Here is a 25,750-nt window from a genome sequence, read left to right on the forward strand (position 1 = left end):
CATACGTTCGTACAGACGCCACGAAAAATTCTCTTCAGAATTAGTTTTAAAGCAGTTTTATAATTTTTTTTGGAGAAAAAGAGTATTTTATTCTGTCCTTACGTTCAGATATTACGCAAAAACATCGTTAAATTGCATTCGATAGCGGTCAAAATGGATATTTTCGTTGAAATATGCTGCCTGAAACCTTTCGCGATTACAATACTTCCTTTTTACTTCGTACAAGGAAGTAAAAACAGAACTGTTACATTTCTACACTTTTTGATTCCTTTTTAAACATTTAAAAAATTTTAACATTTTAATTCTCTTTCAAGGAATTTACCATTAAATATTTACAAACTGATCCTTTAAACATTTTAAACTTTATCTGAAATTTTAAGATTGAGCGTCAACAATAAAGGATATAGTATCTGAGTCATAATTTTTATGAGCATTTGCTGCATTATTGTTGTTAACAAAAGGCACTCCTTGTATATTATTAAACTCGGTACATACCTTTCGGTACATAGTATTTTATCATTTCTTCTATGTATTTTAATCACATTATTATCCCAAAGGGCTTTTAATTTCGTTTTCGCATTTGCGTCGGATCATTTTCTGCGTTGATTCACTTTTCAAACTGTTGCCATGAACTATTACAGCTCTGTGCTATATTTAAAGAAATTAAATAATGAATGCTATATTTAAAGAAATTAAATAATCTGCAAAAATGTATGTATGTTTCTCGCATTGTGACAAAACAATGGTACCTAGAGCTATATAATTTTGAATAGCGTAATTCTCCAGCGACTATGTGTATTTGGAAGCCCTAATTTGGGATTTGGAATTTGTTTAATTATTTACTTCATATTTTGTCAGACATTAAAGAATTTTCGATTAACAAACAGGACGATTTCAAAGCGAGAAATGGCAACACTACGAAACACACACACACACACACACACACTTAAATTACGTCCAAAGGGGCGTTTTTTTAACATTTTGTCTGCTGTTACCTTTGTTTATTAAATATCACGTTCTTCGCACTTACACCATAAAATTCAGTTCAAGAGCAATATCGAAAAATAGTTTTAAATTGAGCCTATCCTTTAGAATTTCCGATACAGAGTCTCGCGCGCTAGAGATAAAAATGTTTTTCTGTACAACGTTGCCATGGCTCGCTTTGAAATCCTTGAATTTATTAATCAACAATTCGTCAAAGTTTTTAGAGTTTGAAAAGTGAAACGGACATTTATAGTGAACCAACACAAAATCGCAAGTCCTTCAGGAACAAAGCCCCTTTGGGCGTAATGTAAAATCTGAAAGCTTTCAGTTTTTTTTATGCATTTTTATCTGTACAGTTTAATTGCATTGCTAATTCCTAAAGCTTTGGTTGTTTTTTTATTATTTAGGCTCTTTTTTTTTTTCTTCTCTTCCCATAAATCAAACGTAGCATTGGATCTACGCATCGAACAATGCATCCGGTTGATAAGAGAGGAAGTTGAGAAGTGGAAAGCCTCGGCAGTTGGTGATTGGGGGGGGGGGAGGGAATAGTGAATTAAAAAAAATGTCAAAAGATGCAACTTCTCTCCACCTCTACGCAAATACCAGTTTCAGACGCGGAACTAATTACGTCACCGCCCGCGATAAACCGTTGAGTTTCTCACGTAAACGGTCACTTTTGAAGCCAGCCATTCTCCGCCAAATCCTCCGACCGTCATCATGCCCAACTGCCCAAAATGCGAGAAGCCGGTGTATTTCGGTAAGTACTGGCCAAATGACATATATTTCTGTAGATGAAACAATGCTGGCCCATGGGCTAGACTCTAATAATGAAAGCATAATTTTCTTTGTTTAAATGGGTATAAATATTATTCTTAAAATCAGAGATGATTGCGAATTATAATACATTTTCTTGTATAATTGTCAGTTATAATACATTTAAAATATAAAAAATTAATTAATTAATTACTATTAATTCTTTCTACTAATTAATTAATTAAATAAATTTAGAATTACGATTTAATACCTCAAAAAAGAATCAGATGTCTTCGTTAAATAAAAGTAATATCTACTGTTGCCAACTCAAGAAACCAAATCCTTACTGAAGAAATAAACTAAAACTCACGTGAGCAAGAATTTTGCTTTTCAAAGATCTCGCGTTGGTTTCTATGTTTAATTTTAAAGTCTAAAATATTATAAACAGAAAAACTTCAAAATTCAAAATTTTCTTTGTTTAAATGGATGTAACTATTATTCTTAAAATCAGAAATGATTGCGAATTATAATACATTTTCTTGTATAATTGTCAGTTATAATACATTTATAATATAAAAAATTAATGAATTAATTGCTATTAATTCTTTCTACTAATTAATGAATTAAATAAATTTAGGATTACAATTTAATACTTCAAAAAAGAATCAGATGTCTTCGTTAAATAAAAGTAATATCTACTGTTGCCAACCCAAGAAACCAAATCCTTACTGAAGAAATAAACTAAAACTCACGTGAGCAAGAATTTTGCTCTTCAAAGATCTCGCGTTGGTTTCTATGTTTAATTTTAAAGTTTAAAATGTTATAAACAGACAAACTTCAAAATTAAAATAATTTTTAAGAATTATTAAAATCATTGTAAGTTTCTACTAGTCATCAATATGCGTTTTTATTTTGGATGCAGAGGATAGAATACAGATGTACACTTAGAACATTTTCAGTCATTATTATTATAGAGTATTAAAAACGTGCGTGTATTGTCAGAAAGTTTGCAGCTGATGTATTGTATGTAGTATGTTAGAAAAATGTTTCATTTATACTATTTATAATATAGCGCTTATTGTAAAGTGTCATTGAAAATTAAATGATGGATTTTTCAAAAGCAATAATTGGCATCATTTCCTGAATGATTCTCTTTGTTATGTTGGTCAGGAACACCTGTTATGAAACTGAAATAACGTAAAAGCTCTTAAACATAACTGAATTATGAACACCGTGCTTTTTTGTTAATAACATTCATTTCCAATGGACAAATTTTTACCTTTAACTGAAATCAATAACAACGTTGTTAAAATTCGCGCAATGTTTAAACTTTCATCTCCAAGTATTCCATTATTTAAACGCAGTACGAGAAAAATATGCTCAATGTCAAACGAAAAGGGAATTCAACGAAATCAATGTATGGTTGCTGCTATTATTCGGTATTATTTTATTACTAATTTTTATATTTAATCGGTTACGATTTAATAATAAAGTAAGGTATTAAATGTTGCATTTTTTATTCATTGTTCCTTATATTGGTTAAGTTTTAGTTTTATAATATGGTAATAACAGAAACAATTTTTGTTTAAAAAATAGGAATATTTGAATGAATTTTTAAAATGTTTAATAATAGACTATTCTTGAAGGTGTTAGACTTCAATATAAAATCTTCCCAAATACAGGAGACCATCAACAGAGCAACTGCACCATCATTACGACTTTCAGCTTTTGTGTTCTATTGATGGAAACTATCTAACATCGGCTATCAGCGGTATTTATTTGAAATATAATTTTACAAAGTTACAATGGTTGTGCAAATATACATATGACATACAGAGACATATTATACAGGTCTTGGGGTGTTTACATAGATGGCAATGTTTACAATAAAGCTCATAACAAATATTTAGAGAATTGTTACTTAAGTTGAAAGTTTGTGTTTGCTGATTTTTATATATTAATTTTGAAGAATAAGCAAATTATATAATATAAAATGTCATTATACATTTAAAGAATTTCGGCATATATAATTTAGAAATAATTAAGCCAAATTAAAAAAGAACGAGAAAAACACTAAATATAGAATAAACATTAAATAAATTTAGAAGAATGCAAAATGTAGTTTGGTTTTATTAGATTATGGCAAAGCACTCGAGGGCTATCTGCCTTAAGGGAGGGATGCCTTCGGGAAGGACTTTCTAAGGGAAACTGGCTCGTATACACGTTACACATGAGGAAAACCACGAAAACGCCCATGCAGCCAGCCCGTTCGCGGGATTCGAACCTCTGACCGAACTACCAGTGTTCAGCGACGTTACTGCTCGGCCGCTGGTGGGCTCTGTAGAATGTAGACTAAATATAAATATTAAAGATCTACTAAAAGTAATTAATAAATAAAATAATAAAAATATTAACAATCTTATATTAAACAATCTTCTAACTAATAATCTTATAGTTAAGGAATAATCTTATAGTTATGAGAAAAGATACAAAATAATTTGCTATACCAAATACAAAAATAATTTGCTAGCTGAAGTTTTCAGTTTGCAAGTTTGCAGAGTCATTAGGTTATACTTAAAGTAAAAGTTCACGAAAATTCAGCAATGTCCTCTGTGGGACTCGAACCTGGACCGCTCGAATACGCGCCGAGTGTGCTAACCTTATCACCACAAAGGCATGCAAAAAGAAGGGAGAAAGTACCTTATATATTTCCCCCTTTATAGGGCGACTGGATATTAGGGGACCCAGTCACCAAATCCTGGTGGTGAAGAATCATTATCCACCACTTTTTTAGTTCAGGCGCCAATGTAGAGTCCTTAAGATTTTTGAAGTAGGAATGAGCAATGCCCTAGGGGGACTCGAACATGGACCACTCGAATACACGCCGAGTGATCTACCGTTACACCACGAAGGCATGCAGAAACAAGAAAGAAAATACCTTATAAGTTAATTTTCTATATCACCTTTTTATTCTTTGTATAAAAGAAGGACAGTTAATTGCTTAAAAGATGCTTTCTGGCCTAAATTCATACTGTTCAACACGAGCTTTCTCTAAATGCCGAAATTCTGGGGTATTTTACTCAAAGTATTCCGGCTCTTGTATGTATGGGCTTCAGAGGCGCCAGTCTATATTGTAAACGAAAGCCGATTTCCCTTCAAAAATAGTCAACTATAACATGCTCCTGCCGAAAGGGAATTATTTTCTATCATTCAAGCTGTTCTGTAACGAGTCATTAATCATGGCTTAAAAAAACCCTCTTATTAATTACAATAAGGCTTCAAATATTCATAAAAATTAATCAGATTCACTATGAGTGTATGAAAATGATTTAAATTGGATGAATATTCGCACTATTAAAACAATAAATATTTAAATTATTAAAAAGAGTTCTTGTGGTGGCGCTTTATTAAATAACATGTGATTGTTTAAATCAAATGATGACTTCCACATGACTGTTAAATTATATAAATTTTTGGCTGCCCTTCATTTAAACTTATTTCCTCGAATTTCATTAGAGATATATTTCTCATTCAATTAATTCAGTTCTTATTTCGTGGTAAAAATACATAAAAACTAAAAACACCTTCACTAAAAATTGTAAAATACAGAAAAACATAAAACAACAAACACAGTTAAAAACAGTTTTAAAAAAATTACAATTAAAATTAAAGTTTATACGTTAAAACTAGCAATTCGGCCAGCGGGCTAGAAGACAAAATATTTGCTGCACAAAACTGAAAGTTAACTTTTGGTCCCACTGTGGGGAAAGACAGAGGTTGGTGCACCGACTGAATTTACTACTCTGCTATGAGTTTAAACAAATGGCAACCTCGTTAGGCCTAGCGCCACTTAAACTGCTAAATTGCTGATAATTGTACAATTATTGCATGCAGAGTAACTAAAAGCATAAAACCCTTAACCCCTTAACCAGAACATAGGAACAACATAATTCAAGCGCTTTAAAAGCAAAAAATGCACAATTTACCAACATATAAGAATGCAGAATTGAGCTCACTGAGCCGGCTAACAGAGAGGAAATACAATATATACATATACGTTTCGTATGGTGATTGCAATGAAAAAGGGAGGTTCACAACTAGGTATTATAGTAGTTCCATATACAAAATTTCAGAGTTCTATAGTTACTCGTTTTTGAGCTATGCGAGATAGAGACATACGTCACAAAAAAAAAAAAAAAAAAAAAAAAAAAAAAATTCTTTTGAATCCATTTTAAATCCATTTTTCAATCCGTTTTGGAAAAATGAATCCCTAATTCTGACCGTGTGTACAAGTAAGGCAAAAACATCTTTCAAATGGATTTGAGAGAGGTCAAAATGGATATTTTCGTCGAAAGAGCGAAACTTTTTGGGTAACCGGATTTTTTCCGGATCACAATATTTTCTTTATTTCGTACGAAGAAGTAAAAAAATAGATTTTAAAGATCTTACGTTTTTCAGAATGGCAATTCCTGAGAACTATCTATTTGAAAGTTTAGGTGAAGGATAAATTTAAGAGCTTGTGGTTAGTGCTTTGTCAGCATTTCCAAAGATGCTTTGTGATAAATTCATAATAGCGGAACTGAAACTAAGAGAGCGAAAACTTTGAGTAGACTGCACATTATATACACACTTAGACAAAAAAAAAAAATTAAAAACAAAATCTGAAATGTTTCAGATTTTAAATTACGTCCAAAGGGGCGTTTTTTAACATTTTGTGTGTTACCTTTCTTTATTAAATATCATGTTCCTCGCACTTAAACCATAAGATCCAGTGCAACAGCAATATCGCAAAATAGTTTTAAAACGAGCCTATCTTTAGAATTAACGATACAGAGACTCACGCGCTGGAGATAAAAATGTTTTTTCTGCACAATGTTGCCATTGCTCGCTTTGAAATCCTTGAGTTTGTTAATCAAAAATTCGTCAAAGTTTTAAAAAATAGGAAATCGATCCTAAAACAAATTTCAAATTTCAAATTTGGTCTTCCACATGCTCATATTCGTTGGAGGATTACGTTATTCAAAATTCGATGACTCTATGTACCGTTGTTTTATCACAATACGAGAAATATACATACATTTATGCAGATTTTTCATTATTTAATTTCTTCAAATATAATGCAGGACTCTAACATTTTGTGGCAACAGTTTGAAAAGTGAACCGACATTTATGAGTCCGACGTAAAATGCCAAAACGAAACTAATAGTCCTTCGGGATTCAAATCCATTTGGACTATAAAGCAAATTGGACACAAATTGATATGCATACAGGTTTCGACGGAAAATGCAAAGTTTTACATTTTGGCTGCCAATGAATGCACGGCTGTCGCTACAGCGCATCTGATCTCCGCAGCTGGTAGGATATTTAGGAGGCGAAATTACAATTCCAGGTCATAAATTCTTCACGAATTTCATTCCGTGTACTCTGGTAGACAGTAACTATGCCCCGCATACAGGTGCGCGAACGATATGCGCACTTGTCAGAATTTGAGAGAGATCGTGTAACTGAGGTCAAAGAAGCTTGTTGGTCTTATTGGCGAATAGCTCGACATTTGAGCAGGAGCGATGCCACTATTAGACGATGTTGGCAGGAATGAGTGAAACATGGCCGCACACAACGTCAAAAAGGAAGCGGTAGGCCTAGAGAAACGACAGAACGTGAAACCGAGAAATCGTCAGAGTGGCACTCACAGCCCCAGATGCATCATTATCATCAATTGTACCTGCAACGAGTGCTTCAGTGACCGCAAGGACCATTCACAGACGGCTCACAGAAAGGGGGTTGAAATCACGGCGCCCCTTGCGCCAACTAGCATTGACCTCTGTACAACGTCAAGCCCGTTTGCAGTGCTGTCGGGCTCATTCGCACTGGAATGTCACTGACTGGAGTAGAATAATCTTCAGTGATGAGACCCGCTTTGAACTGAGCCCCGATGACCAGCGAAGGCGAGTCTGAAGACACCCCGGACAGCGATGTGATACCAACCTGACTGTCTTCCGGCAGACAGGCCGACAACCAGAAGTGATGGTCTGGGGTGCCATTTCATGGACGGATGCCTCTTTGGTTGGCATCCGTCGCAACCTTACACACAGCGGTACGTTGACGAAGTTCTAAGGCCCGTTGTTCTTCATGTCATGCCACCCTGGGCATACATTTCAGCAAGATAATGTCCGCCCCCACACTGCACATGTTTCTACTGCTTTCCTTAGTGCTTGCCAAACATTACCTTGGCCAGCAAGGTCGCCGGATCTCTCTCCTATTGAGCACGTTCGAAGCATTATGGGCAGGGACCTCCAAACAGCTCGGGATTTTGACGATCTAACACGCCAGTTGGACAGAATTTGGCACGATATCTCCCAGGAGGACATCCGCAACCTCTATCAATCGATGCCAAGCCGAATAACTGCTTACATAAGGGCCAGAGGTGGACAAGCTCGTTACTGACTTTTTCACTTTGTGAAGCTCTATCACTTCAATAAATCATCCAATTTTTCTCAAACTGTAATCATTTGTTTTTCTGTACATGTACATTACTTGTACCGATTTTGGACCAATTCGGATAACTCCTTCTTGGTGCGTCGTGTTTTTTTTTTTTTTTTTTTTTTTTTTTTTTTTTTTTTTTTTTTAGTCCAAAGGGGCTTTGTCCCTGAAGGACTATTGTTTTCGTTTTGCGATTTTGCGTCGGACTCATAAACGTCGGTTCACTTTTCAAACTGTTGCCACAAAATGTTAGAGTCCTGCATTATATTTGAAGAAATTAAATAATGAAAAATCTGCATAAATGATTGTCTATTTCTCGCATTGTGATAAAACAATGGTACATAGAGCCATGGAATTTTGAATGACGAAATCCTACTGCGAATATGGGCATCTGAAATCCCAAATTTGGAATTTGTTTTATTATAGATTTTATATTTTGTAAAACTTTAACGAATTTTTGATTTACAAACTCAATGCTTTAAAAGCGAGAAATGGCAACGTTATATAGAAAAAAAATACTTTTATCTCCAGCTCGCGAGACTGTGTATATCGGAAATTCTAAAGATATGCTTAATTTAACATTATTTTGCGATATTGCTCTTGAACTGAATTTTATGGTTTAAGTGCAAAGAACATGATATTTAATAAATAAAGGTAACACTCAAAACGTTAAAAAAAGTCCCTTTGGACGTAATTTAAAATCTGAAACATTTCAGATTTTTTTATTACTATTTTACTTTTTTTTTTTTTTTGTCTAAGAGTGTATATACTAACAATGCACCTCTTTCGCTATTGCCATAAGATTATCCCCCTTCTCCTTTCCGTAACTCGAAAAACACATGTATATTGGGGCCCACCAACGGCCGAGCGGTAAAGTCGCTGAACACTGGTAGTTCCGTCCGAGGCTCGAATACCGCGACGTGCTGGCTGCATGGGCGTTTTCGTGGTTTTCTCCATACGTAACGTGTATACGAGCAAGTTTTCCTTAGAACGTCTTCCACGAAGGAATCCCTCCCCTTAGGCAGATAGCCCTCGAGGCTTTGCCGTAATCACATAAACAAACAAACATATACACTGAGCAAAAAACAGGGGGGAGACAGTTCTGTATCTCCCGTTCTACTCTGCCGATTGACAAAAGTCAACTTGCTTTTTTTTTTGTCTCAAAAGCGTGACTTAGGATACATATTAGATTTATGTATAGCATTGTTCTAATAGAGTTATTTTGACAAAAAATCGAACCTTTTCTGAAATGACATGCTAATTTTTTTGCATATTTCGATTTTACTATCCAAATTATGTAAAACTGCAATTTTTTGTAAAAATCGCACAATAGTTTTTAAAAAGTAGCTTCTCGATGTTAATAGAATTATATATATATATATTTATTAGTATTGCTTTTTTATTAAACGTACTTGATTTCTTCTTCCAGATTTGATTTAATTTTAAAATTTGTATTTTTAAATATTTTTTATAAATTTTTCGTAAAATGTTTTCAGTTATAATTTATAAAATAATTAACATCATCTTAAAGAAGATGTATTTTTAAGCATATTTGCAAAAAAATTAGAGTTTTTTTTTTAATTCAAAATTTGTGAAGATATAAGTGAATTTATATAGTAAAGCGTTTTGAAACTTGGCATATTTGTTATAAGCCATAATAACGCCAAATGTGCTTTAAGCACTTTATTAAAATTATTTGAAAGTATGAATGATGAATCCTTTTTCCCATTCCTGCACAAAGAAAATAGGTTACTAAAAATTAAAAATTTCGCCAAGTAAATTATTCTTGGCATAAAATGAAAAAAAAATGAGCTAAGATAAAATTTTAAATTTCTCATCAAATTTCACAAAATTTAATATTTAGGCATAATTTGAGTCGTAGAATCGAAATATGGAAACAAATTGGCATATCATTTCAGAAAAAGTCCGATTTTGTGTCACAATACCTATATTAGATCAGTGCTATATATAAATCTAATATATATCCCCTAAGTCGTGTTTTCGAGACATGAAAAATGCTATTTGAATTTCGTCAATCGGCCCAGTTGAACGGGAGATATAGAACTGTTCCCTCCCCCTCCGCAGCATAGATTGATTTGAATTTAGATTATTTTTTAAGGTGTGTTTATAAATTAAACAACAGAAAGCCATAGACGTTGTTGATAAACACCGAAACTTGAGTAAAAGTAATATTTTTTCTATTTATAAATGAAATCTTTTTTTAATATTTATAAAACTAAAGTTTATTTAACAGCTAAACAAAAGGCCGACCGTGTTCCCACCTGAAAATATGAAATTCCCTATCACGGGGGAATTTATCCCTAGTTAATTTTCCCTACTATAGATCTTTCTAAAGTTAAAAATAAAGATTTTGTTAAGTGTTTCAGCGCGTTTGCAAGTAACGCGTGAAAAGAAGTTACCAATCTTTCGTACAGAAAATCCCAAATAAAATTAAACCAAACAGTACAAATAATTAATTGAAATACACGTTGTGTAGCATAAATTTAGGTTAGTTAATAAATTAAATTTTGATAAGCAGTAATTAAAATAATTAAAGGAATTTTGCTATACAACAATTTACATAATGAAGAAGTTCTTTTATTATTTTTAAAACTTTATTTTGTTGGTAAAATTACAGTACAGATACGTCAGTATAATTAAAGTAACAATACGTAGTAACGTGTTTCAGCGCGTTACTGAAATTGTTTAATACGTAGTAACGTGTTTCAGCGCGTTTGCAAGTAACGTGTGAAAAGAAGTTACCAATCTTTCGTACAGAAAATCCCAACTAAAATTAAACCAAACAGTACAAATAATTAATTGAAATATACGTTGTGTAGCATAAATTTAAGATAGTTAATAAATTAAATTTTGATAAGCAGTAATTAAAATAATTAAAGGAATTTTGCTACACAACAATTTACGTAATGAAGCAGTTCTTTTATTATTTTTAAAACTTTATTTTGTTGGTAAAATTACAGTACAGATACGTCAGTATAATTACAATTTAACAGATAAAAATATTACGATAGTATGAAAGACAGTACTTTAAAATTTCGCTGTTTGTAAGGCTGCACAGATGATACATTAAAGATCTTACATCTAGCAGAATGCAAATAGTTGCCAACTGACAAATACTTAATAGTGTAATGCAGAGGTGCCCAACCTCGTGCTCGCGAGCCCAATTAGATACATATGAACAAAAAATATTTTAAAAATAACCATTCATTTATGTTTCATAATGTTAAAATATGGTAAGCATTTATAGTCATAAGCGATACCTTACAAGACGTTATAAAATAAAATTGATTGCTAACTGATAAACTTGATAGCGAACATGGAATCCTATTGCTTCATTCCGATGTTAGATGGCTCAGCAGGGGAAAAGTACTTCAACGATTTGTAGAACTTCTTTCACCAATAAAGCAGTTTTGGGAATCCGGAAACGAAAGTTATAAAGAATCGGATGATAATAATTGGTTATCCGATCTGTGTTTTCTCACGGATATAACAGCTAAACTGAAGAAACTGAACGAAGATCTCCAAGGAAAAGAAATAATCCTTTTTCAACTGACTGGGACTATAATTGCTTTTCAGATAAAGTTAAATTTGTGGATAAATCAGATGAAAGAAAACAATTTCACCCATTTTCAGAATTTATCAAGGCATATGAATAACCACAATGCAATTGAAACAGAGAAATACTCGGAAAACCTATATACACTGAAAAATAATTTTGAACTCCGCTTCTTTGAGGCCATTCCGAGATTTGTTTTCTTAGACATCGTATACGGAATGAATGTACAGTTTTTCAAGCAGAACTTCTGTGCATTTATCTTGCCGTCAAATAGATCCAGGATCATGGGACAACATCCTCAAAGTACCTTATTTGTTCTGATTCTCTTTCTTCTCTTCAACTTTTGAACAGTATTACCAGCTGCGATAAATTAGTTATCGAAACCCTAGTAACTGTTAGTTCACTTAGAATTAGAGGTATTGAAATCTGCTTTGCTTATGTGTGCGCTCATGATGGTTTCTACGGAAATGAAAGAGCTGATTTCTTAGCTAAAGATGCCTTAAATTTACCCATTGATATCAACATTAGCATTCCAAAGAGTTATTGGAAGTCCTTTCATTATAAAAAGCTTTTAGCTATGTGGAATGAGGAATACGTTTCATCTTGTAATGCTGAAGTCACCAAAATGTTCCTTCCTTTTATTTACCATAGACTGAATTCCGAGTCTTTCCTCTCGTTAAATTTTAAAGTGTCTCAGTTTTTATCTGGTCACGGTAAATTTGCAAGTTATCTGTTTCGTTTTAATCTACGATCAAACAATTTATGTGAATGTTCAAAAAGAGTTCCTCAGGATGTGGAACATTTGATTTTCTCGTGCCCTACATTTGATGGCCCTAGATTATGCTTACAGAACGATTTGAAAATGTTCGGAGTGACTTGGCCAGTGAACTTATCTGTTTTCGTGAAGTCCAGACTGCTGTTCTCTGCTTTTGTTCGCTTTATTTATGCATGTAATTTTTAATGTTTATTTATACATGTAACCTTTAATGTTCTAGTTAACTTACTTCTGTAAGCCCCGTGTTGTACATATGTGGTGCACGGGGAGTCTGTATGTTCTCAAAGGAAAAAAAAAAAAACTCCGCTTCTTTGATTTCCACAAAGTTCAAGCAATATTATTATTCATCTCGAACCCATTTGCCGAAATTAATATTTCATATCTATCACGTAAGATTGGAAATATCTTTAACAAAAATGTTGATGTTTTGGAAATATGCTCGCGAGAGGCCAAAGGTTGGGCACCACTGGTGTAACGTAACGCTCTAAAATTTTGGAAGCACTCTGATGAAGTCCTTCTTGAGGTCCAAAATAAGAATATTTCTTCAAGATCGAGTGGGCTTTTATCACAGTTATGACAGATTATATGATATCTTTCAACGCACTGAGGATGTTAAATTTAGAAGCGATATGTTCAGAATGAAAACGAAAGAACAAACATTTTCAGTGTACAAGAAAATTAGCTTTTATCCAATAACCTTTAAAAGGGGGAGTATTAGTAGTCACCCTTAAACTATTCTATTTATATCCTGGGAATCTAAGCGTCAAATATAATGTTCTAATTGTTTCAGCTTTGTTAATTTGATACAAGGAAGTAGGACCTCGCCCTAGAAGCTTTATTGTGTTCCCTGAATAACATCTAATTTGCATATTCTTTTTCTTTGATCGGCGACAGTGTGTTCGATGGGTAATGCGATAAAAGAAATACGTTAAAGAAGAATGGCCCCAGTACATTTCTGAAGTTAAAAATGTTGTTACCAGGGGACTCTTTCCAAAATTTACGTTACGTTACGCTATGTTACGCCACTACTCATTTATCATCCTTACAATTTAGCTAATATGGCTGAATAAGATCTTAAATTTATCTTTAAAGCAACTTTGCAAATAGCCAGTTGTAAGAAGAGCTCTATTTGGTATTAGGTTTTTTTGAAGTAGGAGGACATGGAAAGGGATCAATGCCCTACCCGAGACTCGAAGCTGGACCTCTCGAATAAGCGCCGAGTGTGCTACCGTTACACCACGAAGGCATTCTCGAAGGAGGGAGAAAATACCTTATATACTCCCCCTTTTAACGGGCGGCTGGGGACTAGGGGACCTAGTTGCCAAATCTTGGTGGTGAAGAATTATCATTCATCACCTATCATTTCGGGCGCCACAGTGGAATCGTTAGTTTTTTTTTTTTAAGGCAGGAGATGTGAAAAATGAGCAATGCCCTCGCGGAGACTCGAACCCTGGACCTCTAGAAAACGTGTCGAGTGTGCTAACCGTTACGGTACGAAGGCATGCTGGAAGAAGGGAAAAAATACCTTATAATGCGATATAAGATGTTTAATTTGATTTTCAAGTTATAGTCTCATTACATAGTTAATTGAACGATATAAAATGACTTTTTTCTATTAAATTCAAGTTTCGCTGGTTTTATAATCCATCTAATTGATACTGTTGTATACTTTGGTGTACTTTTGGGTAATAGATTGAATGCACACAGGTCCACAGAGAGGTAGATAACATTTATTATATCAAAAGAACTACTTTAGAGTTCTGGAACTTTCTACAAAAACAGTCATACAACTCTTCACACAGTATCACAGAGTACCATCAGTAATTACACTTAGAACGTTAAACACAACGCAGTGCAAAGCGCATTAAAAAAGCGAAGCTAAAAGGGAGATATCTCAGTAGTCAGAACTCACATCTGAACTAACAACAACTACTGAGGGCAGATGCTCTTTCTCTGTTCTTATATAGTTTCCATCCGGCTGCCGAGATATTTCTAGTATTTTCGGTTACACGGTTACACAGAACGTCAATTACAGTTGCTCAATTACTATACCATTATGGTTATACAGGAACCGCACCATAATGTCGTCAAATGGTCGCCGAGTTCGGCGACTTTGGGCGGTTTCTAGCAAAATTTGGCGATAAAAATTAGTCGCCAAAATCGTTGCGAGTTTGGCGAGATAGCCATTTACGCAATTTGAAATTGACTTTATAAGGTATTTCTCCCACTTCCCTAGCGTGCCTTCGTGGTGTAACGGGTAGCACGCTGGGCCGGTATTCCTGAGGACCGTGGTTCGATTCCCGACGAAAGCGGTTGCATATTTTTCATCTTTTCTGCTTCCAATTAACCTAATGACTCTACAGGTGGCGCCCGAACTAAAAGGGTCGTGGATGATGATTCTCCGCACCCAGGATTTGGCAACTAGGTCCCCTAAAACCCTAGTCGCCCTTTAAAAAGGGAACCCACTTCCCTAGCGTGCCTTCGTGGTGTTACGGTAGCACACTGAGCCGGTATTCCAGAGGCCCGTGGTTCGATTCCCGGCGAAGGCGGTTGCATATTTTGCATCTTTTCTACTTCCAATTAACCTAATTACTCTACAACTTAACCCTCGTATTGTTTATTTTTCGGCAACGTATTATCTCTCTAGACTTCAATGTTACATTAAACAGAAAAAAATACAACAGTTTCACATATAATTGCACTAAAATCATTTCTCTGTGAAAAAAAATCAGTAGCAATATAATTTAGATTATGTTTAATTAACAACAAATGTAAACGATAATTTTAATGAACGCTTGCAACATGTTTGTAATTTATTAAAAAATTGATATGTATTGCATATTTCGAAACAGAATATTTTTAATCAAATTTTGGAAGAGATATTATTGTTTTAAATAAACGTTTTCCCGATAAAATCAAAGATCAGTAACTGTTAATGGCAATGGCTTTAATTTATCTTCCATTATTTATTGTAAATTACCACCATTTATTATAAGTTGCCCATCAGTGTAATAAATTGATTTATTTATAGACTCACTTTATCCGGGATTCTTAATAACATTTGGTAAGAGGTGTTGTTTTATATTAAAGGACATTCTAAAGTTACGCTTATTTTAAAATTATTTTGCGACATTGCTATTGAACTGAATTTTATGGTTTAAGTGCAAAGAATGTGATATTTAATAAATAACACACAAAACGTTAAAATTACGCCCCTTTGGACATAATTTAAAATCTGACACCTTTCAGATTTTTTTTTTTTTTTTCTATACTGTTAAAATCTTGCGCGTCTGTCTGTCTGTTTTCTTTTTTTTCTTTTTTCTTTTTTTTTTTTTAATTCTTAGCCAGAGATTTTTTCTTTGTTATAATAATTATCTCTTTCTTTTTTATGTTTGGTTACGAATCTCGTCTGTTTCTTCAATAGCCGAACGGATGACGTCATTGGGGAAAGACTGGCATAGAGGATGTCTGAGGTGTGAAAAATGCAATAAGACCTTGACACCCGGGTCACATGCCGAGGTAAGAATAAGAAACAGTTGCCATTTTAGTCTTATGACATCATGAAATAAAACTTGTCACTTTCATGAAGATTCTCATCTATACTTTCCGAAATTATAAGTCTTATTAAAGGAGGAGGGGAGGGAAAGAACTATGCGCAGATAGAGAATCAGAATTTCTGGAAGTGCTTTGTCACAAATATTATTAAGTCAAATTCACTGTAACAAAAAGTTAAATATGTTTATCTAGTATTTTATGCTTCTTATAGACAATCCCATTTATTCTTTTCTGAATTTCGAAATATCTATCATCTCGAAAACATGTTATCTTAGTCCAATCAGACTGTTAGTCTCGAAATATGATTTTACGTTGATTCACTTTAAATGTCGTCCACTGTAAATGCGTCGTTTCACTTTTCATTCGAATCTGTTGCCACTGAAGAAATATGTAAGACATTTATTTATCTTTCAAATTTTATCTGTTATTGATTAACAAACTTTGTCTTGTTAAAAAGCAACAGATGCAATTTTTAAAAATATATACTTTTTTTCTTTTCATCTGGTTGATGTAAACAAATTTGCATTTAATTCATGATAAATCTTACTAAAAACATGCAATATTTTTATAGAATGGCGTTATGTACTTTTTCGCTTTTCAAATACGCGACTTACAACGTTCCCATGTTAGTCACGATGTATATTAATCTAGTATCTTGTAAAATGTTTTATTATTCTATCTGTGCTATTATTATTACAAGTATTCATATTTGAACTTACGTAATTCATATTTTTCAGCATTCTCTTTTTTTTTCCACCTCCGTGTTGATATGATCCTAACCATTTTCTTCGTTGCTTGATTCTTCTCATTAACTTTCTTAAAACTTTTTGTTAACGAATTTACAAAACCTTCACGCGAAAACACACAAAAGCAGATTATCAATCATCACACGCTCGGGTAACACAAATTATGAGACTCTACCTAAGTGTTTAGAATTAAGAGAGACACGTGGGAAGGGCCCTTTCATTTAACCCAGACAAAAAAATTATAGAAGGCACTGCTTGTGCTTACAGAATCAGCCAGCATTTACGGCTTAGCTCAAAACTCAATGTACCAAACGTGGCCTTCAACAGGCAGAACACGCTCTGATTCTACCCACTAAAATTTTCCTTTAAATACTGTCTCTTTCTACCTCATTTGAATAGGCGCGAACTAGAAATTAGCATTCCGGCAGGAAAACAGAAAGCGAGAAATTAGCATAAAAAACTTATTAGTAAAACTAAATGTGTACTCTGCAAGGTTAAAATTCAGCGTTATAATTGATTGATAACTCTGAATTTTAACAGGCTGTTTACTGACAGGCGTACTGATGCGCATGGGCAAGCGTAGCATTGTCACGAAAGAGATAAACAAGTCTAGGGTGAATTATAAAACTGGTTTAAAATGGATTCAAAAGAGATTTTTTTTTCGTGGCGTCTGTACGTACGTACGCACGTATGTATCTCTCATTACTCAAAAAGGAGTAGCCTCAGAACGTTAAAATTTTGTATATAGGACTGCTATAATATGTAGATGTGCATCTCCTATTTTGGTTGCAATCGGCCGCACCAAAAGTATATAAATATATGTATATATATGTATGTATTTCAAAGAAATATCAAAATTTTTATCAAAATTTTAACAAAACAAAAATTTTCGCTTCCAAATAAAACGTATGCCAAGTTGGCCGTATTTCAAAGCAGACGTATCTTATATATATGCAGCTTAAGTGTTTGTCGCCGATAGTTTATTGGTTGCTTGCGTAACTGTAAATTGTTTTATTCCCCCTGCAGTGCAGCGCGTGACGAATATTATGAGAAAGCTAAGCCGGAAAAATTGAAAATACAAGAGCACGTGCATTTAACATTTCATAAATAAATTTAACATCTATATATAATAGTATTCGGAAATATGAAACCGGCAAAAACCGGCAACGATGAAAAAACAAATGAAATGAAATAAATAAATAGCTTTATTATATGCGGCTTAAGTGTCTGTTTGTCGTCGATAGTTTATTGTTTGCTTGCGTAACTGTACTAGCCAATGGGGGTGAAATTGCCACAGCACAGGGTTGCCGTTTCAATTCAGACGTAGACCATTTCCTATAAAACTTGCTTTTGCTATGACCATCCATAAGTCTCAGGGCTAAACGCTTAAGCGTGGTGGTATTTTTTGACTTGAGCCTGCATTTGGACACGGTCAACTTTATGTTGCCTGTTCAAGAGTTCGTGAAAGAACGGACGTAAAATTAAAAATAATGGATGGTCCTCTGCAAGAGGAGCTTAAAAATGATGGAAAGATCTACACAAGAACTCTTGTGTACAAAGAGATCTTTGACATGTGATTTAACATTTTATTATTTAAATCACCTTTATTCATTGAACTAGCGGTGGTTCTTATTAGCAGATACCTTTGCACAAATCATTTTAATTACAATTTATAATATCTAGAACAGCGGTCATTTTGTATGACCGCCGGGCTTTCTAGTACTGTTATATCTCTGTATATACATGTTATATTAAATTGTATAAAATACCATTATTGTTACTGTGTTGACGATTTCTACCGTTATAGAATATATTTTGCTATTAATCCAATATTTTTCCCCTTAGCATGAAGGGAAACCTTATTGTAATAATCCCTGTTACGGAGCACTTTTTGGCCCGGGAGGTAAGTGTAATTTATATTAGTTTTTAACAACAAAAGTAATATTTTCAAGTAATGTTTCTTACTTTTTCCTTTTCTTTCACTTTTTACTTCCTTGTACGAACTAAAAAGGAAGTATTTTATGTCCTTGTATGAAGTAAAGGAAGTATTGCAATCACGAAAAGTTTCGGGTACCATATTTCAATCAAAATGTTCATTTTGACCGCTATCGAATACAATTTAATGAGGGGACATCTCTGAAGTCGGAGGATCACGATGGTCACGAAACTGTAAATTTATGGGGGATCTGGATACTTGTTCTGTGGTCATCTAAAATGTAAGCAGGGCATGTTTTAAACAGAACAAAGGACTCTTTTTCCACAAACGAAATATAAAACTGATTTAAAATGGATTCAAAAGAAGTTTTTTTCGTGGCATCTGTATGTACGTATGTATGTATGTCGCATAACTAAAAATAAAATAACCTCAGAACTTTGAAATTTTATATGTAGGACTGCTATAACATGTAGATGTGCACCTCCCTTTTTGGTTACAATCGGCTGCACCAAAATATATATATATATGTAATAATAAAATTCCATAGTGAAGAATACGCTTAAAATTCTAACTGTATGTTGTTTTCATTTTTAATGGCGACGGTCTCTTATTTGAAAGTACGTGGAATTAAATTCACAGCCCCGTAGTCAAGTTGTTTTTCCCGCCTTTTGTACACGAACAGTTATAGAATGTTATGCAAATATTTAAAGCGAACTGGATTGGCTGACGAGGCTGACGTCATTTCTTGGAAGAGATTATAAAAGGACTCGCAAAAGAATATCGGGGCTTTTTTTTAATGCAACGATGCAGTAAACTTCATACAAAACGTTTTTAGTAATTCTTTTTATTTACTCCTGATATCTGATTTTGTAATTGCTATTTCTCCTGAATAATAATAAATGGATCCTGTTTTTTAAACTTATCGTCTGATAATTTAAGCTACTACTACATCTATATTTCTTCAACGATCTATTTATTCTGGACAAAAGCTGATACGTCACATATATATACCCATTTATACCTGAAAAATCTGAAATTTTGCCTGCTGGCTGAATTGCCTGCTCTCGCTTAGAAACTCTTATTTTAATTGTATTCTTTTAAAATTCTTTTAACAGTATTTGGTGTTTTATGTTTTCCTACGTCTTTCAATTTTTAATGAGGATATTTTGAGGTTTTGTGTATTTTTGCCTTGACGCGAATTGAGAACTGAATTAATTAAATGAGAAATATATCTGTAACGAAATTCGAGGAAATAATGTTTCGTATTAGCAGCAAATATTGTCTCCAGTCTGACTCGGACAAGGGAGAATGTTTACGAGTAGCGCATGCGCATTAGGCAAGCGGCGCTGAATCGTCTGTGAAAAACTGTTTCTTTTTTATTTGTTTAATTTCTTTTATGTATCGTTTTAGACTTATTACAGTATTTGAATAGAACATGTGGCAACGATTAGATAATTCTTAAGATGATATTAATTTTTCGCATTCTGAGTTATAAAATGAATGATATATTAAGTGAACCTGACGCCAGAGTGTCGCTATGACAAATAAATATAGTGAATTTTAAAGAATGCATTTATTCTATTGTGGTTTATGCGCTATCTACAAAGTGGAATTTAATAAGTTTAAATGAAATGCGCAAAAAATGCGTATAATTTAATATTCCGTACAAGGAAGTCATGCGCTATTATACATCAAATTTTTTTTATTAGATGTTCTCATTATATTAATGATTTCTATTCTCTACAACGTATAATTCCATATTATTGTTAAGAAGAAAGTAATTTCTTTATTAGAATCCATCATTTTACAACTGAAAATTTTTTTTCGCATGTTTTTTTTTTTTTTTTTTTTTCAAAAATTGAAGTCAATTTCATTTAGTTATCAATAATTAATTTTATAAATTTAATTATCTGTAGTTTTTAATTGCTAATACTTGCTAATACTTGCTTAATACTTTTAATTGCTAATACTTTTTAATTGCTCTTTTTCATTCAATTTGACATTTTATTTTCCTGCAGATGAATCCGGGTCGAATAATCAAAATGATTCGATAAATTAAATTTAATTAGTAATTTTTATGCTAGATTTTTAATTATCAATTGTCCTTTTCTTAGCTCTTTCAAGTATTTACTAATTACTGCTAATTGTAGCTTTATATGCATTTAAAAAGAATATTAAGTAAAATTTTAATTTTAGACTTATCTCAGTAATATAGATATGTATGTAAACGTCCTTATTATTTTTTTTCTAATAGGATTTGGCCGTGGAGGAACGGAAAGTTACCAATACAAGAAATAGCATTGACAATGGAAGCGATTATCTGTATACTAACTCATTAGTAGTATAATATACTCATAGTAACAATTGGAGGCTGAATAACTGTGATCCATATTTTTCACCTTTCATCCACTAGTAGTTTCTTTTTGTACTAAAAACATAGCTTATTAATAATAATTTCTCATAATTTTGAATAGAGTTTATGAATGTCGCGAAGTTTTACAATTGTGAATTTTACTGACAGTCTTTTTATATATTAATAGGAATAATTTTTTTTAATTCACTTGTCTTATTATTAATATTGTGGTTTTTTATAATGCATATATACTTTCCTGTTATCATTTTGCTTAATAAAAACACTACATAGGCTGAGATGGCCTAAAAATGTGGTTTCCAGTATTCATTCAAATGCCGCGTAAAGTCTAAACTTTTAATTCAGAAACACGAAATGTACACCTTAGTATATTTACGATTTACTAAGATGCTTTGAAAATTTTCTATCATAATTTTTAGCACTACAGATACTACTACTCTTCAAACTTGTTTTTATCTGTATCGTTTTTGTGCTCCAAATCACTTTATAAGGTATTTCTCCCACTTCCCTAGTGTGCCTTCGTGGTGTAACGGTAGCACGCTGGGCCGGTATTCCAGAGGTCCGTGGTTCGATTCCCGGCGAAGTCGTTGTTAATTTTTCATCTCTCCGGCCTTCAAAAAAATCCTAATGTCTCTACAACTTTTCAAATTGTTGCTAACAAATATTATCTCGATATATTATTCAAAAAGAAAATAAGGAAGAATCTGGTATGCATATATGTAATATTTTTAACATTAAGGTAAAATAACACGCCGAAGAAATATTAATTTAGAAGTTAAACACTTTTTCAGACATTAGAAGCCAAACAAATAAGGCATTTGCACTTTGGCAGCTGAGGATGGCAGTTTGGTAAAACCATCAAAACTAGTCCTGTGAAAATTTGTGAATATACGCTGATTTTTGCTGTTTGACTTCTAAATTAATATTTTTAGCATTGTTTAAAAACGTCAACACCTTTTTAATACACGTACTCCTACACCCGAATATATGGACACTGGATTTGAATTTGCATTTTATTAGCCTAAATAGGAAATTTGCCAGAGCTATTAATTTCGTTTTGGCATTTTGCGTTGATTCACTATAGACGGCATTTCACTTTTCAAATTGTTGGCACCAAATATTACATCCCTGCATTATATTTAAAGAAATTAAATAATGAAGAACCTGCATGAATGTATGTATGTATGTTTTTTCACACTGTGAAAAAGCAACGGTACTTAGAGACATAAAATTTTGAATAACTCAGTCCTCCATCGAATATGAGCATCTAGAAGCCCAAAATTGACATTTGGAGTTTCTTTTATTATCTATTTCCTATTTTGTAAAACTATAATGAATTTTTGATTAAAAAAATCAACGATTTCAAAGCAATGGCAACACTGTACAGGAAAAACAAAAAAATTATTTCCAGCGCGTGAGACTGTGTATCGGAAATTCTAAAGATATGCTCTTTTTAAATTATTTTGTGATATTGCTGTTGAAATGAATTTTATGGTTTAAGTGCGAAGAACATGATATTTAATAAATAAAAGCAACATACAAAACGTTAAAAAAATGCCCCCTTTGAGATTAATATAAAATCGGAAAGTTTTCCGATTTTTTTTAATTTCATATTTTGTACAAATTTAACACATTTCTGTTAGTAAGATATAAAACATTTTTGTCTCCAGCCCGTCAGACTTCGCCATTCGGCAAAATGTAAGATCTTTCAATTTTAATCCAAAAATTCGGCTATTTGAAAGCAATGTTGTTATGTCCTGAGCTCCACACACCAGGGTGTTGCCATTCAATAAAGGGTAAGATAATTTAATTTTCAAATTTAATTTTGTTATTGAGTAGCAAACCGCAAGTAATTGAAAAAATATAAATGCAGTTCTTAAAATAATTTTTCTACGTTTTAATCTGATTGACTTAAAAAAAAAAATGCATTTAAATCATGATTTGTTCAAATATAAAAATTTTATGAAATGACACTTGCTACAAAAAAATCAATATATTCTTTTTTCTTTTGTATGATAACTCTTAACGGCGGCTAGTTTTAAAAGAAATAAGGTATTGTACTGTTATCTTGACTGGAATCAGATACCGCCAAATTCTGACGATCTGGCCAAAAATTCGAAGCATTAAAATAATCTTCAAAATAGTATTTACGATAGGGTTAAATTGAAGAAAAATTCAAGGGAAAAATAGCATAACAGATATTCGTAAAATTAAAAATTTTTAATATAAATTAAACTACTCTACAAAGCAAAGCGAAGGCCTAAAACGACGAATATCATTTAAAAGAGTAATAAAACTAAAAAAATATGCAAAAATTGTGTTAGTTGGAGTGAGTCCAAGAGCAGAATAGTATGCGATGCTCAACGACAGTATAAAAAAACCTTAGTTTAAAGCCTCTGGTGTGACGTTAAAATATGAAAACTTTCAGATTTCCTTCCTTTCCTTTTTATAAAATTCTATTTGGTATCACGGAGTAAAAATTTCGTGACATCGAGTATTTTTACATAATAATCGATGTTATTTTTAATCCTGGTTTTAAGTATAAAACGCAAATATTTTCGAATCATTCTCACCCATATTATGCGTTAGAAACAGCTAAATGGCAACAATCTGTGACAAACGATTTTTAAAAACATGAATCACAGTTTATAGCATAGATGTTTATTTTATTCTTTATGCTATAGCTAATGTATTGACCGAAAATATGTTCGTGTGCTGTTGTTTTGCGAATTTTTCAAGAAATTTATGCGGAATAGGAAGATAAAAATCGTCTTTTGTCGGTGACTGAAAAAATTAGATACCAATTCTATCTAAATCGGCATGGAATATTACTGAAGTTTACAGGTAAATTAACCAATTTTTCAGCTTAAAATATGAAACCTTTCAGATTTCCTTTCTTTCTTTTTATAAACTTCTATTCGGTATCACGGAGAAAAAATTTCGTGGCATCGAGTATTTTTATATAATAATCGATGTTATTTTTAATCCTGGTTTTTTAAGTATAAAACGCAAATATTTTCGAATCATTCTCATTCAAATTATGCGTTGGAATCAGTTAAATGGCAACAATCTGTGACAAACGATTTTTAAAAACATGAATCACAGTTTGTAGCATAGATGTTTATTCTATTCTTTATGCTATAGCTAATGTATTGACTAAAAATATGTTGTTTATTCTATTCTTTGTGCTATAGCTAATGTATTGACTGAAAATATGTTCGTGTGCCGTTGTTTTGCGAATTTTTCAAGAAATTTATGCAGAATAGGAAGATAAAAATCGTCTTTTGTCGGTGACTGAAAAAATTAGATACCAATTCTATCTACATCGGCATGGAATATTTCTGAAGTTTACAGGTAAATTAACCAATTTTTCAGCTTATTGAAAAGTATCAAAATTCTATATTCAAAAATATTATTTAATCACTTCATTATTTATTTACTTTATTATTAATGAATGAGTTCAATAAAAGAAATTTTCAAACTTTCCTTCTAAATTATGGCATAAACTTCTATTTCAATCTCTCACCGTTTTTTCTGAGATTCTATTAGTTTCTAACTTGTAAAACTTATGATAGTCGTCACTTGCGCTTTGCTAAAGTTCTTTGTAGTGTATTAAATCCTCATTTATAACATGCTGGGAGGATGTTACAGCTGTATTTTTTAGTCCAGTGTTATAACTTTCTACTTAAATTTCAATTTGTGTGTTTTAAAAAAAAAAGATCTCTAATTATGTTCTTCTGGCGGTATATCCTTTCAAAATGTCTGACGTTGAGATTTTAAATGTGATTTATTTATTCTACTGCGTTTTCCGTTGGAAAGTCATTCAGGGATACATGGGAACATCTTGTTTGCTAATACTAACAGCCGGATATGTTATCAGTATCAGCGTTACTTAGTTCAAATATACAGTGTCTCACAAAAGTGATGGGACACTTGTGTTTTACAAAAGGAAACTGTAGTAAAATAAATTAAAAAAGCATGTAAAAATTTTTTGTGGGTGTGTTTCATACTTAAATTTAGTAACAATTATTACATAACATACATTTTCTCAAAATATTAAAATATTAATTTAATAAAAGTACAATTGTTTAGAACGGAGCAAAAAATAGCTCACATGAGTGATGGGACACTTACTTTTCCATCAAATATTTATCCAAAAATTTTACTTTTTAAAAGGTTTTAATATTTTACTGGATTTCCTTTTACTTTTAAAACATAATTTAACCTTCTTGGGATGGATTCGACTAATTTTTTTGTGATTTCTGGAGCGATTTTACCCCATTCTTCTTGAAGCACCGATTTTAATTGCTGTTTTGAAGGAATGGTGTGTTTGCGAATTCTTGATTCTAATTCTTGCCAAATATTCTGGCAAAAGACCTGGCCGACCATCAAAGCTTTCCAATGGAATAAAGCGAATTATCGTTCGAAATATTAAAAAAAAATCCAAAAATGAGTGCTCCTAAGGTTGCTGCTGATTTACAAGCATTATATGGAGTAATTATTAATCCTGAGACTATTAGAAAAGTAATTAGATCTGCTGGATATCACGGTAGAGCAGCCGGGAAAAAATTCT

The 25,750-nt window shown here is 32.6% G+C and overlaps 1 protein-coding gene across 2 annotated transcripts; it reads left to right on the top strand.

The window, feature by feature from the left end:
* The first annotated feature begins 1,580 nt into the window (after positions 1 to 1,580).
* On the top strand, positions 1,581 to 21,366 carry LOC118196539 (cysteine-rich protein 1-like). 2 transcript variants are annotated; one of them, XM_035368001.2, is made up of 5 exons: positions 1,599 to 1,741; positions 3,420 to 3,508; positions 15,994 to 16,088; positions 18,716 to 18,773; positions 21,061 to 21,366. In XM_035368001.2, exons 1-5 carry the CDS (start codon positions 1,719 to 1,721, stop codon positions 21,102 to 21,104), a joined length of 309 nt encoding a protein of 102 aa, XP_035223892.1. In that variant the 5' UTR covers positions 1,599 to 1,718; the 3' UTR covers positions 21,105 to 21,366. The 2 variants fall into 2 exon arrangements, with proteins under 2 accessions (XP_035223891.1, XP_035223892.1); XM_035368000.2 differs by lacking the exon at positions 3,420 to 3,508 and having other exon boundaries at positions 1,581 to 1,741.
* The last annotated feature ends 4,384 nt before the right edge of the window (positions 21,367 to 25,750 follow it).

This window comes from Stegodyphus dumicola, chromosome 3 (genome assembly GCF_044657685.1).
Source record: "Stegodyphus dumicola isolate Sdum_Otavi_A_Nest chromosome 3, ASM4465768v1".
NCBI lineage: Eukaryota > Metazoa > Arthropoda > Arachnida > Araneae > Eresidae > Stegodyphus > Stegodyphus dumicola.